This window comes from Telopea speciosissima, chromosome 1 (assembly GCF_018873765.1).
Source record: "Telopea speciosissima isolate NSW1024214 ecotype Mountain lineage chromosome 1, Tspe_v1, whole genome shotgun sequence".
NCBI lineage: Eukaryota > Viridiplantae > Streptophyta > Magnoliopsida > Proteales > Proteaceae > Telopea > Telopea speciosissima.
This window is the reverse complement of record NC_057916.1, coordinates 73,842,095-73,861,768: the sequence shown is the minus strand read 5'-3', so window position 1 is coordinate 73,861,768 and position 19,674 is coordinate 73,842,095. Positions and strand designations below refer to the sequence as shown.

General features: G+C 40.0%; 1 protein-coding gene across 1 annotated transcript; it reads right to left on the bottom strand.

Annotated features, from left to right (window-relative positions):
* Window positions 1-4,703: 4,703 nt before the first annotated feature.
* LOC122671118 (LRR receptor-like serine/threonine-protein kinase SIK1) lies at window positions 4,704-10,770 on the bottom strand. Its single transcript, XM_043868216.1, has 27 exons — window positions 10,526-10,770; window positions 9,942-10,080; window positions 9,765-9,836; window positions 9,575-9,646; window positions 9,405-9,476; window positions 9,238-9,309; window positions 8,923-8,994; window positions 8,747-8,818; window positions 8,560-8,631; window positions 8,400-8,468; window positions 8,232-8,303; window positions 8,041-8,112; window positions 7,892-7,963; window positions 7,733-7,804; window positions 7,554-7,625; window positions 7,405-7,476; window positions 7,239-7,310; window positions 7,089-7,160; window positions 6,922-6,993; window positions 6,760-6,831; window positions 6,596-6,667; window positions 6,450-6,521; window positions 6,290-6,363; window positions 6,058-6,186; window positions 5,637-5,975; window positions 5,170-5,537; window positions 4,704-5,080 (listed from the first exon to the last, which is right to left on the bottom strand). Exons 1-27 carry the CDS (start codon window positions 10,620-10,622, stop codon window positions 4,727-4,729), a joined length of 2,937 nt encoding a protein of 978 aa, XP_043724151.1. The 5' UTR covers window positions 10,623-10,770; the 3' UTR covers window positions 4,704-4,726.
* Between the last annotated feature and the right edge of the window lie 8,904 nt (window positions 10,771-19,674).

Below are 19,674 nucleotides of genomic sequence, written 5' to 3'. Positions count from 1 at the left end.
ACTTGATACAAACATAGAGAAACAATGCCTGAATTAACATATTTGGGAAAGCCCATCAAACTCGGCTTAGGTGGTTTCCTAAGTGATGCTTGCAACGGTGAACTTGGAATAAGCTAGGTATAGCTCCTTAGGCAAGGCTTGTTTTGTTGGCAATCTCGAATACAACATGATAAAGACCACAAGGTAATGCGTGAAACCGACAGCTTCCTTCCACCTGACCTTGGAGATCAAAATAGAGTCCACGATGTTTCCAACCATGGAGAGATGCGAAGGTGGATTGTCAACTTCAGAGGGACATATCTTCCCTCCAAAGAGCCATTCCATAGATCTTGAACTCGAGGAAGAAGGGGGGTGCCATGAAGGCACAACAGATGGTAGGATGGATATGTTGTTAGATATAAATCTTTGGGATGAAACCCCAATCGTAAACCATATAGTGAAACCTAGAACATGATGTAATGAAACATAGAAAAGATATACGGGTGTACATTGCACTGTTTGTATGTCGATGACGAATATTTAAGAAACCCCAAATACTCAACAATAACAACCTTGATCTAAGTCTTGTCTAGTCTGTCACCAGTCCTTGTTTCTCTTTGTAGGGGGAAGAGAAGAGTGTTAAATATAGACTGCAGTGACCTAAGACCATAGTATTTATAATACTGTCCCAACCCTAGTTTACTTCCACAATGAATAAGATTGGCCAATCTCTATTAGTGGCGGATTGAATCGGTTCATGTATGTAGGCTCCCACCAAACTACTAACTCTTTAACTAATTAAGCCCACTTAATTAAGATCTCCATGAAGACATAAACAGATGGCAGGTGGAGATGTCGTTGGGCTGAGAGTACGTTGGCTAGGGTGGTAGCATTCATGGTAGACGAGCTTAGCTCTATCATGCTGCACATACTACAGAGACACATGTCCTTTTCTTTGCTTCCAAGAATGTCCTTTTTGTGCTCTAAATGGTAGTAGATTGGACATGTGTCCGCCATCGAACTAGACTCGTGGCGAACGACCTCAAAGTAGAATACGCACTTGAGGGTGTAGGTGAAGGAGATGAAGACGAGGACAATGAGGGCTAGGAGACAAAGGAGAAGATTGATGAGGGGAACATCGAGGAAGCACCAGATAATGGCTTTGGCAATTAGGGTGCAATGGTCGGTTTCGATCGATCCTAATTGGTTTTATGCATGTATTCGCCCAAACTAAAACCGAAGCATTTAGGTGAGATTTGGTCTTAGTCGGTATTGTTTTCTGTTGTCTTATCAGTTTTGGGTTTCTATCAAGTTGTTACCAAAGTGACATAGGGGACTGTACCAATGAAATGTGACGAAACAATATCGTACAAAGGAGGGCAACGACATCATTTCAAGTGAGAAGTAGAGAGATAGAAACATAGGGTGCTAACGTACCTTGCCCAAGGGTGTCAATTTGTACGGTTTCGGTAATATGATACGGTACAAAAAATGAATACCAAATGCTGATACCGTACTGTACCGCATAAGATGAACATTTCTAATATCGATACCATACCGATTCAATACGGTTTCGATATGGTATGGAATATAGTATAAATTCGGTACACAAACGGTTTATCCTCCCTAAGTACAAATTTTTTTTTCTTTCACAGAATGTTAAGTGCCATTCTGCATTCAAAGCAAACTGCTAAAAGTAGTTTATAAAGTTAAACGAAAGAGGGGCTTTTGGCTTGCAGGGAGTTTTTTGAAATTGACAACACACTCGATCACGTTCACCATGGCGTCGATAAGGCTCCTCAGCATCTCTAGTGGCTTCGATTTGTTCACACCCACCATGAAGAAGAACCCACCGTAGGTGACGGCGAAGGCTACCTGTTATGTGCCTAATGGGTAGGGGTGTCAACTGGTTCGGTTCTCTAGCGGTTCCGGCTCTAAAGTGTCAAAACCAGATCCGGACCAATAAGCTCATCGATTCCAAATCTGAAATCCAAGACCATTAACTAATGGATGGTTCGATTCCGGTTCTTAATCGGGTCCAAACATACCCTTGTTGAGTAGCCAAATGTAAAGCATTTTTCCCATTAGAACGAGAAATCTCAAGCAAGCTAGAATCTTTCAAAAGCAATTCATTAACTACTGGTGTGTATCCTCTATGTGCAACAGATATGAGAGGGGTAGAAAACCCAGAATTTGAGGGGCCAAGTGTCTTGCTTAGTCTTGGGTCATGGTCTAATTGCAATTGGACAACAACTGTATAATAAAAGTCACTTTAACTAGCATATTTTAACATTTTAAAATAGAAAAAATGGTGCATGACAAGTTCAAGTGTATGCATTTCTTTCGGTTCCAATGGTTTCTTAACGGTTCCGAGAACCAGACCAGATCCAGACCTAAGCTATTGGGTAGATCGGTTTCGGTTCCTAACGGGACGGTTTCGGTCCGATTACCGATTCCAGTGCAAAATTGACACCCCTACTAATGGGGCGCCTATTCTAATGTATGGACGCTAGAGGCCAACTTAGTATGGGATCAGTTAGAGGACTTGATTTAACTTGTTCTATCAGCTCTGGAGCTTTTGACGTATCAGTCAAGTACCTACCATTTGGTATCAGAACTGATCACCATATCACGGGTTCGAATCATGGAGAGGCCTGCGTAGAAAGAGCTACTTGCCGTCAAGGACGACAGTTGTGAAAGTTTGGTGGTTTATTATGTGTCTAATGGGACCCACTTTAGTGTATGGGTGCTAGATTATGCAACCTACACCATTGGAAATGCCATAGAGTTCCATCGAAACTAGATCTTGAGGGAAGCCGACTAGGAGGTACTAGTGCAGGGTGCTTGCAAGAGATCACAATGGAGAAAGAACGAAAATCCAAAAAAACTGTGAGCAAGGGACTCGACAACTAGGACCCAACTACAACTGGTGACTTACCCGTGTTATGGAATATTAGGTGTGTACTCACAAGAGTTGTTAAAGCTCATGGAGCAACAACAATGTTAAAAACAAGGAGAACCGTTCTCTGCATGAGAGCACAGGGGCCACGTGCACTCGACAGCCAATGAGAGCGCACACTGACACATTAGGGGGCAAAAATAACCACCCCCAACATGTTTGGGCATGGCCCCTGCGTCCTAAATAGGGAACTTTTCTCCAAAGAACAATAAAGGAAACCTAGTTGGGTCCAACACACGACCCCTACACCCACACAAATGTTATTAAAGAGAGTTTTGAACGGCCATGACTTTTGGACTAGAAATGACCATGAAGGATTTCAATGAATGGATTCCCATGAAGGGTTTCCAATGGGTTTTCAATGAATGGATTCCATTGAATGGATTTCTTTGAAAGGGTTCCATTAAATGAATTTCCAATGATTGGATGCCAATGCGTCTATATAAACCAAGGGAATTCAACCATTCTACACAATGTTTTTTGAGCTCTCTCTCTCTCTGCAATCAAAATTTCTCTAGAATTCTAAATTAATTCTTCAGCTGCGTTGAATCCTAAAGATGAATTTGCTTCAGCTGTGTAAGGACAAATATCTCCTAACATCTTTAAAACAGCGAGTATGCATTCAAAACAGTTTATAGTTTTCTTCTTCAAGTAGACTTTTATCTATCAAGAAGGCCACACAAATTAACCATCCTAAGGAATTTCTACCTTTCCATGGGGGAGCTCATTTCACGTGGCTCCGGTCTCACCAATGGCAATAGATACAAAAAGATACCTCCACTTACTGGTAAAACAGAATCTCTCCGGTCTCACCAATGGCAACACGTAGACAGGCCAACAATAATGAAAGAGAAAATGCATAATAAACCTTGGAGAAAGACATACGTTGAGCTAACAGCATGTAATCTTTTTTCCAAAAAACAAAGGCGGCATGGATGTACCCACCCACTAGTCAAGGCAAAATAAAAAGCCAGCACTTTCTTACAAAAACACCAAGTAAATGCAATAACTGCGGATTCCGGGACCTCACTTTCACGAGATAATCTCGCCCCAATTTATTCTCAATTCTGACAATAAAAAAAGGCAGGAAAACATAGTACCCAATGCATAAAGTCCAAAGAAAAACCTCCCGACTAGTTTAGTTTAATCCCCGAGAAAGATCCAACCCGTTACCCGCAGCAGGGCATAATCCAAGGAGGCAATGAGTGGTAGGTAACAGTGGCGGGAGGAACAAAAGACACAGAATTAATGGAGTCCTACTACATCTGCTATATAACTTGTAAAACCCGTGAAACTGCTCAGAAATCTCAGAACTTCAGACCAAGGAGCAGAGCAGGAGAACCACCACATTTACGCAACCCTTGAAAACCATTCAGAGGTTTCTAAGTCATAGCCCATAGGGCATTAATGAGTGACCACTCATCCCAATAAAAGCTAGGCAAAGATCTTCATGGAATATGTACCCCCACAGCTGTTAAAATGAATAAATAAAATCCATCCCCTCCAAACCATAAATTCCCATAATTTATTGTACAATAACTACATAAAACACCCAACTACTTAACTTGTATAAGATAAAATAAGCAATATTTAAGCTTTTTCTTTTTTCAATTTCTATTTTTCTCGTTTTTTTTAACCTACTATTATACCAACTTCCTATTTGTTCTCAAAACTTCCACAGAATCCAGGTTTAAAAATTTGGATTTGCATAAAACTACTCAAGATGGCAGAGAACCACCACCTTGGCTTTTTCCAACCGATTTCTGGACAAGTAATGAAGCATGAACATCATTGGGTATTCTTCGATATCACTTCGCCAAACTTAACAAACCAATGTGCATTGGATGAACTGTTGTCTTGCAATTGTGGATTTTGCTGCTGCTTTCCTTCAGAATTCACCAAGAATTGTGCATAGTTGATTACCTTGGGCAAATTGCATAGCTTTGCAGCGGGTGGTGCCGGCAGTAAAGAAATCAGCACCTTGGCAACTTCGTGCATGTTTGGTCTCTCTGATGGGTGCCGCTTAGTGCAAAGCAGAGCAAGTTGGAACGTCTTCCTCACCTTTCCCAGATCCATGCACGTCACAGATACCTCCGGATCAACTGCCTCCATCACTGTGTTATCATCTGCCTTGGACAATATCTGAATCACAGAACATAGAACCATTAGAAAGTGGATAGTGAATATTCTTGACTTTTTTAGTTGAAGTTGAAGATTCAGGGTGCACAAACCAATTGATGCAAGTTCAACTCGTTGTCCACAGCCTTCTTCCCAGTGAGTAGCTCCAAAAGGACAATCCCAAAACTGTAAACATCAGACTTCTCGTTAAGACGAGAGGTTCGTGCATACTCTGGGTCAATGTACCCAATGGTGCCCATTACATAAGTGGAGGCATGAGATTTTGAGGTTGGGATGCGCTTGGCAATCCCAAAATCAGAGAGATGAGCTTCAAAGTTCTCATCCAGTAAGATATTGGAGGATTTGACATCCCTGTGAATAATCCGAGGATTGCAATCTTGGTGCAGGTATGCAAGACCTTGGGCAGCTCCAACAGCTATTCTCAACCGTGTATCCCAGTCCAGTTTTACCTTTCCTGATCCTGTGTTTCAAAAAACAAACATGGAAGATACAAAGTAAACATCATACACAGAAAGTCTGCAATAAATAATCTACCAAACCAAAGGGCAAGAAAACAGACCATGCAGAAGATCCCACAAGGAACCATTTTCCATGTAATCATAGAAAAGAAGATTTCCATGAGGGGAAAGTGAGTATCCATGCAAGCTCACAAGATTTCTGTGCTTAATGCTACCAATGGTCTCAAGTTCAGTTTCAAATTCCCGCAAGTTTTGTGGGTACTGGCTGTAAAGTCGTTTGATAGCTATGGGCTTGGAGCTCTTCAGTATGCACTTGTATACTGTGCTTGATGCACCATAGCCAATTATGTACTTCTCACTCAAATTCTCGGTAATCCTCATGATGTCCTCATAGGTGTGAACAGCCATATTCATATGAAGAATTACAAGTTTTGGCGAACCTGATACAAAAGGCACCTCATAAGGAAACAGAAGGCCGCAGAATAAATAGAATTGTGAAACAAATCTCAAAATGTCACATACCAAGTACTTTATTGGAACCCTTCTCATATTGCTTCTGCTGGATGGATTTATAAATAGCCACCATGACCATCAAAAACAGTGTAACAGAGCCCAAGCCAATACAGACAGCAGCAGTGCGGGGGAAACTAGCTGTAACAGAGATGAAAAAGTCAGTCCACCAAGCCAAAAAGGATGCACAAAATAGCCTAACATTCTTTAACCAGACGACGGGGACATCTATTTGGCTATGTACCTTTGGATATTCGCTCATATGGCCCACACAATGATCCCGACCAATTGCCACATAGTAAAGAATTACCCAAAAAGCTGAATAACATACCGAAACCAGATAAGCAATTATAACTGAATTGTAGCCAAATTCAGGAAAGGTTTTTGTTAGGCTGATTGCACACCTTTCTCGTGGAAACCTAGAAAAGTTTTTGGTAGGAGGAACAACACCCGACAAGTTGTTGTAAGAGAGGTTCCTGAATCCCACAAGTGTGTGTATTAGTATCTAATGTCTCATATTTAACTATAATGAGAGAATGAAGGAACTTACAAGATCACAAGGCTGAAACAATTAGTTAACTGAACTGGGATGCCACCACGAATATTGTTGTTGTTAAGAATGCTGCATAAATTCAAGTATCGGAAGGCTTATTTTAAGATTCTAAAATTCAGGAGTAATTATTTTCACTGGAACTGAATGAATGATAAACTTACAGAGAAACAATATTTTGCAACTGACCCAACTCTTCGGGAATACTGCCTGAAAGCTTGTTGAATGACATATCACTGAAAGATTTGAATCAAAGGAATTATTATACGTAAAATGCAAATAATTTGTGTCCTAAGGAAGGATATTAGCAAACTTAACAAACTCACATATTTTGGATACTTCTTAGATTTCCAAATTCTGCAGGAACAGGTCCATTGAGAGAATTTTCGCCCAAATTCCTACAGAGCAGATGACAAAAATTAAAACCATCACATACAAAGAGACTAGACTACATTGAATATTGCCAACTGTTTCATAATGATTTTTTGCTTACAGAGTAAGAAGATGCTCCAGAGCACCAAGAGAAGCAGGAACAGGCCCAGAGAAATCATTGTTTGATAGATCCCTGGATCTCATATAATATTAGAACATACTATATCAAATTGAATGGTAAAAAAGCTATCAATGGCATTACACCACTCACAGTGTATCAAGATTGACAATGCGCCCCAACTGAATAGGGATCCTGCCTCTGAAGTTGTTTGAAGAAAGATTCCTACAGAAGAAGCTTAAGTTTAAGAATGCAAGAAAGGAAAATGTAGTACCGGAAACTGAGAAAAGGAGGGTTTACAAAACTACTGAAAACTTACAAATAAGTCAGACTCACTAAATTCTGGAAACCAGATGGTATGGAACCATTCAACCGATTACCGTGCACATTGCTGAAACAGAGTTATAACATATAAGCAGACACCACAAGTTTACAGCAATTAGGAGAGCAAAACCTACAAAAACTCACAGTTGGTTCAGTGCCATGCAAGAGCTGATATTCTGTGGAATGGGGCCTTCAAGATTGTTATTGGCAAGATTCCTACAATGCAGGGTGCAAATATTTTATGAGGCAAGATACAATCATGAAGAAATGACAGGAACATGAGCAAACAAATAGAAAGTGGAACATGTAGGGCCAAAACTCACAGTTCAAACAATCCTTCCAAGTTCCCAAGTGCTGCTGGTATCCCACCAACAAGCTGGTTGTTGTTCAGTTGCCTGTTAATTGATTAGATTAGCAACCACAAACAGTAGAAGCAATGGACCAGTACAGAATAGTTTATGCATCAGCTAGAGAGCTCTTACAGATAGCTAAGTTTTGTCATATTCCCCAGTTCTGGTGGTATGGGTCCAGTAAGTTTATTGCTATGCAAGTACCTAAAAGGGTGATTAAACAATAATATTAATCAAGGACCAAATATGTACATGTAAATGGCTTAAATTAAAGAACTCACAGTTTGCCAGTAAAAGTTAGGTTGCCAAGTATAGGTGGAATTGGTCCGACCAGTTCATTCTCACTTAAATCCCTAAAAGAACAAAGCAAAGGGAGAAGTTCTTCAATGTACATGCTAGTGGAACAACACATTTTATCAGTTTTCAATTAGAAGAGGTTCAAAACAATCAATACAAAAGAATAACTGCTCACAAGACAGCAAGGGCTTGCATCAAACCAATGACTTCAGGAATCTTCCCCGTGAGCCTATTTCCTTGAAGTGACCTAATTAAAGAACACACAAGCTCAAAGCGTCAAGAAAACACAAGGCAGGACATTAATCTCATGGTAGTTTGGAAGAAAATAAACAAGGAAACATACAGGGTAGCCACTTGTAGGAATCCAATATTGTAGGGAATTTCCCCAGTAATCTGGTTGTATGAGATATCCCTGATTTCAATCACAAGGGGAATATCAAGGACAATAAGAACTAAAGAACTTGCATCCAATGACAAAATTAAGATGTTTAAGAAAAACATACAAAATCTCAAAGCTTGTACAATTCCCAATGCTATCTGGCATTGTTCCACTTAGGTTATTCCCCCTCACATCACTGAAAAGAAGATCAAATATATCACTATCATGATTTTTCGAAAAGAAGATCAAATATATCACTATCATGATTGAATAACTCAGACAGAAAGAGACATGATAGATTAGCTACTCACAAATACCACAGGCCCGTCAATTGACACATATCAGGGGACAGTGTTCCAGTCAATGAGTTTCCCCGTAACCCTCTGCAGACACAATTACACAACACAGCCATAAGAATATAGCATAATCTGCAACATAAAGCCATGAAAATCTTCAAGAAAAATGATACAGAAGAGCAAATACTCACAGATACTGCAATACTTCATTCCAGTAGATAAGCCGTGGTATTTCGCCTGTAAGACGGTTCTGAGCAAGATCCCTGGCAAATGTTTAGCTAGTGAGCATTTTAGCAAACTCATCACAGCACCCTAATCCCACTTTTATTCAGTATTACTACTTTGTCTCACTATGAAACCAGCACCTTAATACAGATGTTATACTCCAGGAACAACCAATACCATCACCACCTCAAGTGTGGAAAGTAAAGAAATTATTAATGGACAAATGACCAGAATTTTACTTGGAAGGCTGAAAAGAGCAGGCAAAAGAAATAAACGCTCACAGAGTTTTTAGATTTGGTAGTTGCGACAAGGTTGAAGGAATCGGGCCAGTCAACACATTGTTCTTCAAAGTCCTGCACCGTTCCATCCGTTAATGCTAAAATTGCTTAGGGTACAGACAACGATTTACTCAACTAAGAGGCAACATTTTCAGACACAAGAAACTTACAGATCTTCGAGTTGCTTAAGTTTGGATATTGAAAAGGGTATATCACCATAAAGCAAGTTACCGGATAAATCCCTGCTCGAGGTAAAGCACCCAACCAGAAAAGATGTTAAACTTCTGCTAATCACCAGAGATCGGAATCTGACCGGAAAGGTGAACGAGGGGGAACTTACAGAAATTTCAGGGAGACACAATCTCCAATTTCATCTGGGATTTGTCCTGTTAATTGATTTCCCTTCAAATCTCTGCACGTTAGAAGTCACCGTGATTATCATGCAATATGAGGAAAGAAGGATGCAGAGGAGGACCACAGAAGGATAAAGGCTTCTACAAGAGGAAAACCAGAACAGTTAATATACTTACATTACTTGTAAGTTGGTGAAGTCCCCAATGGCGGGCGAAATCTCTCCACCCAGATTCAAATTTGACAGATTCCTTACCAATGAAACAGAACTCCATTAATAAGTCACTAAGAAAAGGAGTTTATGGCGTTTACATAAATAAAGTGAGGGAGAGAAAGTTGTGTGGTGATGAACATACAGGGAAACAACAGAGAAAGTACTATTGTCGCAGGAGACTCCACGCCAAGAACAGTGATCAACGTTACCCACATCGTCCCAGTCAAGAAGCACATTAGCTACATTGCTAAAAGAAGCCTTGATCGACATCAGCGCTTTTCCTGCACAAATCATCCATGATTCCGACAAACAACACTTTAAGCCAATAAACAAATAAAATTGCAAGGAACGAAGAAAAAAACTAATAAAGCAGGACAAGTCGTAACTAACTATAAAAAAACCATGAAAGCTCGAAGCTTCCAAGAATGAGGCTGCTTCAAAGAGACTGAGAAGAAGAAGAAGAAGCAAAAAAAAAATCAGTTTCCACGAGAGTTTCATTTCTTAAATAAGAGCTCCTCTATATACAGAGTTGCTCTGTCGTCCATGGAACGACGACAGGTCGTGCCTCTTAACAGTTCTCTGCAACGGAGTTGTCAACCTAAAGTCGAAACTGCTCCCAAGTTTTACTGCTCGGACTAGTGAGGTAGTAAGGTAACTTGGACAATAAAAAAGGAAAACGAAAGCGAAAGCGGCAAACGAAGCAGAAGCTAAAAAGAGAGAGCGAACCTTCTTCAGGAAGTGATGAAACGACCTGAGCAAGGAATTGCAGCATCGCCATTACCACACAGACGGAAACCATCATCTTCTTCCCCTGCAACATCATCTGCTGCTCTGGTTCGAAACGCAATAGAAGAAACCGAAAGAGGGAGAGAACAAAAAAAGGTCAAGGACAACTGGAATCTGCTCAGAGAGGAAATATGCAAAGAGAGAACACAAGCTCCGTATCCATTGCGCAGCTAGAGACCGAAGTGGGTAATAGTGTAAGAGTGAAAGAATGAGAGAGAGAGAGAGAGAGAGAGAGAGAGAGAGCAGGCTTTTGGCGTGAACTGTAAGGAAGGAGAGAAGTAGTGTTATTGAGAGGGAGAGAGAGTACACAAACGGCGGTGAAGGGACGTTAGAGGGTTGACGAGATGAGTAAAGGTGCCGTCGGCCGTACTTCCGTTTCCCCAAAAGGAGAAATGATTTTTATTTTGGTTTATATTTTTATTATGGTTTCACGCTTTCCAACTGACATGACCGTACGAGGAGGATAGAGAGAAGGGTATAATTGGAATCTAAAAAATTATAACTTTATTTGAGATTTAAACAGAAAATAAATTAACAACACTGGATTACTGGGGGCTTCCTTCTCTAGTGTATTCGTTGTTTCTATTCCTGATGATATTCTTCCATTAACTAATTAAATTAAATTATAATTAAACAGAAGCTGGAGAAGGAAAGAAGAAGGGTAACAGGGAAAGGAGATACAGTGGTCAGAGGATTGTTTCGTATAAAGCTGGCTAAGGAGGATTCTTCTGAGATTTTTTTTTTGTATTATTAAGTTGTAATAGAAAAAGGGCAAATATGTAAAAGGGAAGGTTTGTACTGCAGTGTCGTTTTTTGGTGATCTTGTGGTGTTTTCGAGGGGCCCTTTCCCGTTCATCTAGCTATCTAGCTATGCCCCCACACTGTTCACTTCTCCATTGGAACTCACAAAGATTTCTGCCCTTTCTTCAGCCCCACACCCCAAGGCCCAATCTTTCTATGAATCAACCTGCACAGAACAGAGCTGTTGTTGGCTTGTTGGTGCCGCTGCATATAATGAGAAGGAGACGATAGAAAGCTGTAAATCTAAAATGAGGTCTCATGTGCAGGCCGGTTGAATTATTTGAGAATGATTCTTACACTAGTAGTGTACTTGGGTTTCTCCATGACCCATCGTCCCATCCATCCATCCCCACTCTGTCGCTTTACTTGTTTATTTTTGTTTCTCACATTTGGTGAGTTAAATCCAAAACAACATAAGACAATAGAAACTTACATGAATGGGTCTACAAAGACAAGTCCTTGCTTGGCTCAATCACTAGAAATAATGAACAGTAGTATTTGAATGGATTTGTTGTGAAATACTCAAGAAGGGATGAAAGGTATAGATTATACAGACAATATAGTGTGTGTGTGTGCATAGCAATTTTTATCCTATATTGTAACTGTACGGTGTTGTACTGCATCGTGCAGCGATTGTAGAGGCCATGTGCATCATGTGGGGCCTGCTATGCCACATGGCCTCTGCAGTGCCACATGATGCAGTATAGCACCGTGCTGTAACAACAGAGGATAACGATTCGTGTGCATAGGATTCTTGAGCAAGCAGGACAAGGGGATGTGGTTTTAGTGCATGGTATACGATCAGGTATCGATCATGGAAGGTAAGTGCGGCGACTGTAGAGGCCATGTGCACCATGTGGGGCCCGCTATGCCACATGATGCAGTATAGCACCGTGCTGTAACAACAGAGGATAACGATTTGTGTGCATAGGATTCTTGAGCAGGCAGGACAAGGGGATGTGGTTTAGTGCATGATATACGATCAGGTATCGATCATGGAAGATAAATGATTAAAGAGAAAAAGAACACTGCCCGTAGTGCATGTGAACATGCTTCTATTGCAAACCCCCCCAATTCCCTAGCGTAAGAGCCACACAATGTGACAGCAAACCCCTTCCTATAATTAAATTTGAGATTGAGTTTTGACATTGTGCTGATCATTTCCTAATATCCAACAATCGAGATTCCACATCACTAGTTTAACTACTTTGTGGACCAAGTAGCTTATATGGCGTACACAAATCACTTTTCACCATTATGTTTTATACGAAAAGGCTCCTGCCCTGCAGTGGTGGGAGCTGGAGCGTCCAGCCCAGCAAAATCACAACAAAAACAGGGGCGGGGTGGTCATTTCATAGGTGGGTCCCACATGGGCCCCACATGTGAAATGACCACCCCACCACCTGTTTTTGGATGGTTTCCATGGGTTGGACGCTCCAGCTCCCGCCACTACAGGAACAAGAGCCAAATCCTGTTTTATATGGTCATGCCTTTATATGAATGGCGATGATTTTAAGAAATATATTTAGGGATCGGAGAGGGTTTTCTACAAGGGTAATGTAAGAAAGAATCTACATACTACAACCAATGGGGGGGTTGGAAAATGGTATCATTCATATGGGGCCTACATAGAACTCATGTGATCAAAATAGGAGAGAGAAATGTCAGTGTGAATCCTACCATTTATTCAATTTTTTTGAGTAAAGGAGCTTATATTAAGAATAGATACAAAATTACAACCTATAGAATTTCTTCCCAGAGGCATCCTTTCGTATTAAGCGAGAGAGTGCATCTGGGAGACTATCTGTACAAGTATTTAAAAACCTAACCAAGAAGTTCGTACCAGAATTAATCTCCCTAACATAGTGTGTAAACACATAGCTCCTAAAGCAATCACGAAGCTCCAAAATGTCTCCAAGAAGGCCAAGTAGATACCAAGGTGTCTGGAACCACCCCAAGATTATTTGCACATCAACGAGCGAATCAAAACGCACTTGGACCTGCGGAAAACCTAGGCTTCTGACTTTAGTCAATCCTATTGTTTATTATGTGAAGGGGATATAAAGAATCTGTAACAATCTTTTTCCCATGTATTTAAGGCATGTATACATTTTTTTTTTGTACATAATCCATTTAGTGAAGCTTCTCAATTTTCTCTAATATCTTACATGTTATTTTGTCTGGCTATGATGACTTCTTCGTATCAAAATTAACTAGTTGGGAAAATTCGAGGACAATCAAATTTTCCAAGATAATGATGTGAGCAACCTCAATCATGAATCAACCATTGAACAATATATCAAGGAATCTGCACATGCAGGGTAAATTAGTGTCATTTTTTTTTTCTTCTCATAAAAAAATGGTAGATAAAAGTCTCCACACATCCTCAGGCTAGTTGTTCTTTTTCACTTGTATATCCAGATATCTTTTGATTCTTGCATAAATTATCAAAACAGTTGTTTGAGGTGGCATGAACATGTACAATAGAGGCTTTTGCTTCACTCCGAATGGGTGATTTGATTTACATCGAAAGAGTTAAAAGAGTCGGGGGGGGGTAAGCCTAAATGACTCTAAGGGAAGTTGTGAAGAAAAATGTATAGTTTAGGCCTTATAACAAATATAAATTTGAATTGAACTGATTGGAGGGACAAGATCCATGTAAGCAACCCCTCTAGTTGGGATAAAGGCTGAGTTGAGTTGTATAAATATATAGGAGAAAAGTTTATTGTGGACGAGTGTACTACCCACGCTTAGATACAGGGGGGTCGAAATGACCACCCTACCCCTTATGAAAGGCAAAAATATGCCCCCAAGATGCTTTAGCGCCTGCTCTAATTGACCCCAGTTCACATGCAAGGGCCACGCTCCCCCATATTGAACGGTCTCCCAAATGTATATTACCAAATAGAAAAGTTGAATTGTATCCACTATATTGTACATGACAGAACTCAAACCAAGTGCTTAAAGCATCTGTATCTCTTTCCAATACCCTCTTCAAATATGTAATATGATAAACTTAAGAGAAAACGGTTTTTGTGGGGGAGCGTCTAAGCGTCTCACCCCCTATAAAATGTAAAATGACGCCTCTGTTGATGCTTCTGCAAGAGTAGGGGCCACACTCTCCCACATTAAGCACTTCCCCCTGAGCTTAGTTTCTCTTCTTCTTTAAGAATCAAAATATCATCTTTGAGAGATAATTTCCCACAATGCATGCTAGTGTGGGAGAATCCCAGGCCACACGAATAGCAGCACAAAATACAGTAACATCCACACGAGGCCAAATTAAGGGTGTCAAAAATGGAACCAAAATCAAATATCTGAACCGCAATCGACAATTTACGATTGAACTGAATTACACCACAAAAAAATGAATCCGATTTTAATTTCATAGGTTCTCTTTTCGGTTTGGTTTTGATTTACACTACAAAATCGATGGTTCAAAACTGAATAGAAATCGACACCTATCACTCGAATACTAACCCATGCATTTGGTTAAATTAAAAAAATAATTAAATCAATAAGCAACAATTGTTGTATTATACTTGAAACATAAAATAAGTATGTGGTGCTCAGACACATGGGGCCTGCTATTCAAGGGGGTAGGGTGGTCATTTCACCAACCCATGTGTCTGGACGTAGCCTGCATCCCAGCACAAAGAACATTTGGCCATAATATATATGTTCAAGTACAGATTGAAAATGATGGGTCATGTTAAAATAGATTAACAAAACCCTTACTTACAAATGGAAGAAAATGGAGAGAAAAAAATAGAAAGAAAAAAGACGGATAAAGATGGGACAAATTTGTTTTTTTTTTTTTCTAGTCACATAGGGTGTGGGAAACAGGATGAGTGGGGAAGACTGGGAGAGACTGGGGAAATACAAGAGTATATAGGTATTGAAAAGTAAAGTTGTCTTCATTATTGTTTTCCAAAATGAGACTTCAATTCATATGTAAATCGGATAACAAAAACTGAATAGAAACTAGTAAAACTGAACTAAATGCAAAATGACTCTGATATTTATTGATGCCTATCCAATTCAAGTTTTATCTTACCTCATCAAAATATAAACCGCATCAGAACAGACTGAATACCTCGATGCGGACATTGGGTCTGTGTGTTTTGGGGCGTGGTTTTATCTTACCTCATTAAAACATAAACCTTCATTAGTGGACTAGTGACAATTATACAAAACCTTAAAAACTATCCTTAAACATCATACATTGCTGTTCAATTACATCAACATAACCTATACACAAAGGTTTAAACGGCTTCCTTGTGGTCTTGAACCGTTCAAGGTTGTGTTTGTTTACGTTGCTTTAAGTTTGAGTTCCTACCACATGGTGCCCGAACATTGGCGACCTAATGTTTCAATCATGACTCTTAAGCTAACGAATAAGAGTAAGAAAATATTCAATTCAAAAGAAGAAAAAAATAAAGAAAGAATAAAATGGTCAAAAAAATTCATTTTTTCAAAGAAATTCAAGAATAATTTTATCGGATACAACCTATCCAAATCAATACTGGATCAATATTGTATCGATTTTATACATTGCCGATACAGGGTCGATACTGTGCACTAAAACCACCATGGAAGGAGCAGAGGAAAAATTATCTTCGTCAAAGGTGAATGTAATGGTCTCTGCCTTCCAAGATTCTTTGTCTAGTGTGGCAAGGCCGTCACCATGAATAACCTCCACAAAACCACTGAACTGAAGTTATTGGAGAAATCTCTGAGCCAGAGGAAAGTATCTGTTCAAAGGACAACAAATCCTAGTAGGTAGTACTCCATCCAATCTCCATAATACCAATATCTAAATCCCTGTTTCCAGCCGGACTAAACCAGAGGGTAAATACGTAATTATCAGTAAAACGAGTTCTCTAATGATCTCTTCCCCGAGTAATGAGAAACCCCAAGGGAGTAGAATTGTAAATAATGAGAGAATGATGGGGGATCTCCCATATCATATATAATATCGTCTGTGTGGATTGACCGTACTACTTAGAAGCCAAGAAAGAATGGAATCGAGGGGATATTTTCGGGGTCGTACTTTTAGGGTTTAGGGAGACTCACTCAACACAAAAAACATAAATGCCAGGCCAGCACCGGCGCAAGCAGTTGTAGTACGCATCAGCTTTTCAGAAATTTTAGAGATAGCCCCAGAGGAGGCATTGGCGGAGGCAATGGGGGCACGAACCCCTTTGGTCCTTACCGGTGACCTAAACCCTCATCCCACTCTACACTCTATACTCTATACTCTATATTCTTATGTGTTCATAAATGCTCACTATAACACGTGGCCAGTTGGTCTCCATCTAATCTCTCCTCCTACCTGTCGATCCGTAGGAAGGGAATAGGGTTTCTATTCCTTATTTCTCTGTACAGCCAACGACCGGCGATTTTTACGCCGTCACCTTTTGCCGGGCGAGGGGAGAGACGGGGTGTGGAAGTCTGTTTGACAACAGCTTTATTGTATTTTGACGGCGTAAGTAACTAACCCCTTTGTGTGCGGCGACACTAGACAAAAAGTTTAAAGAATCTTCCTTCCATATTCTTTTTAATTTCTTTTGATTTAGCATTAATACCACCAGATTTTACCCAAAAAAAAATACCACCAGATTATTAATTTAGGCCACGTGTACTGATTCAGATTCAACTCCCAACGATGATTAATCTTATGTTTTTATTATAAACTAATTAATTAAATTAATCGATTTTCAGAAAGATAGAAGGAATTAGAAGGAGATGATGATGTGTCATCTGGTGCGTGGTTAAGTTGGAACTTAATGGTACACGTGAACCTAAGAACATTCTATCCTCTATGAACCAGACCTCTTATCTGCTTATTAACGTCGTTTGGGAAGAGAGAGAGAGAGAATATGAATGAATGAAGATGGACCCCACATCTTTAAATGAGGAAATTAAATTGAACACATAAAATCCGTGATGGCCCCCTCATCTTTAGATGGAATTAGGGCACAAGGGCCATGAATTAGAACCACATAGCTGTTGAAAATTGAAATGGGCCCTTTTGTCAAATGAATGCAAGGTGGAGGGAGATAATGTGATTGGATAGATAGGTTAGAGTGAGGTAAGGTACAAACATAGGACTGTAATTACTAAAGTGGCATGTGCTTGGATGGTGAATGATGCCTATAATCATCCTTACCACTCATACTATTGATGGTGGAGGCTTTTGCCCGTAGGGGTGTCAATTTGGCGGTTCCGGCTCATCTCCAGGGAGTCCAGCGTCGAGGGAGTGCAAGGGGTATCCAACGGCTAGACTGTGCTATACATATCTCGACACGCATTAACCCGATCCTATTTCTGGTCGGCCTTTAATCAGATCCAATTAATCTCTCAATAGGAACTTACACATAGATGCATTTTGCCTTTTTTTTCTCTTTGTTCCAATAACCTTCATTTGGGTAAAATAGAGCCTACAACACTTTAACATCATCCATAAATTTGAAGAAGCCATCAATAGAATGGCCCACCATTTAGCTTCATGATTAACAAGTGTTCACTTCAATCGTACAATGTAACATGCAATTTAGAGTCAATTAGAACCATCATGATCCGGCTTTGCCCAATCAAAGTCAATCAGGCCAGGTCGAGATAGGGTAAACCCAGGAAGGGTGTGGCCTGGGTCAAGGGTTTGTTAGGCCCTGGCAGGTCGGGGCTGGTTTTGGACCGATGTTAAGACCCCTAGCGTTTTGGGCTGGGGTTTTAAGCATAACCAGCCCAGCTCAGCGCATTGACACCCTTAGTTTTCTTTTCTTCACCATACTATCCTACCATTCACAAACCCCTGTAGGTTCACCACACAATCCTAATGTCAAGGTACATTATGAAATACCGCGATGAATGAATTCCCATTCACCATGGCTTTAAGGAAACTCGGTCCAAGGCTTTTAAATCCAATTGTGTACCTAGTCATTCCTTTTGTATGTTGGGCTTGACAATCAATTCAGCCCATGTGGAGCACATATATACCATCATTTATATTAGGAGCCTTGTCTCAATCCACAAGCACACCTACAAAGGATGAGTGCACGGAGACCTAATAGAAGGGACTGTAAAATGATTGAATTTGGGCTATAATTTTACATGTGGCCCACCCACTTATCTTGGATTGTTCCCGTCGAGAGAATCTTTTGCTTAAATTAGGGATCGGTCAGGTTGAACCGCCACAACCTTTTCATCCAGATCGGTTCGAACGGGTTCCTTTTTTCAATCTCTATTTCTAACATAGCTAGAGGTTGCAGACCGGACAGATATTGGCCAACCTCATGCCAAGCCAGCAAGCTTGTTGTGGAGCTTAATAATGGGAAGGAAGTAGAGATGCAAATGGATAGTCGAAAATTTGAATTCGATTTGTATTCATATATGTCTAGGGGGATCCGGATACCCGATCAAAGATATCCGGATCTGAATTCAAATAATCTGGAATCTAATATATCTGTTTCGAATAAATATCCAACTTATATTAAAAAGAAGCTTAAGTATCTAATAATCTTGAAGGTTCTTGAAGATTTGACAGGTTCTAAAGAATGAGAAAAAGAGTTCAGACAACTGAGAGACATGGATTAAGAGTGAATCGTATCCAACCAAGGGAGGAAAGTCTAGGTTACACAAGGTAGGGATGCAAAAGAATAGTCAAGAATCTATATTCGATTCACTTTTATATCTGTTTAGGGTTATTCATATTCAATCACATCCGGTTTGTATTTGATCCGTTTACATCTCTAGAAGAAAACTTCTATTCTCCAAAACTTCAATTTATATGAGAAGGAGATGGTACAACCGTAGGTCAATTTTTTAGGTCATTTATGGCCAGTCAGCCTTCCTTGAGACCATCTCATTAAGAGAAGTGTGAGCTTTCCTACATAAACTTATTTTTGACCAGGAAAAAATAAGGCTACTAGTGGGCGCCTACTACTAGATATAGGAAAGATAAAATGATCGATCCACCACCGGTGAAATGAATTATCCCACCACTATTAGATGTCCCTGTGCGTACTCTCATTAGCCCCCATATTGGTGCATGGGCCACAAATCTTGACAACGATCCCCCTCCCTTCTAACTATGTGGTTGGTCGGATGAGACAAATTTTTTGTAGACATATAAACTTCAAGGTCTCTAGGTTACTTGTCAAGTTCCGTTAGAAATAAAAATTAGTCATATGGCAAACTAAATTTTCAAAAATTAAAGACTACCAAAATGATAAACTTAAAATGCTTGAACGAAGAAAATATGCATGGACATACACCCGGATCGTAAA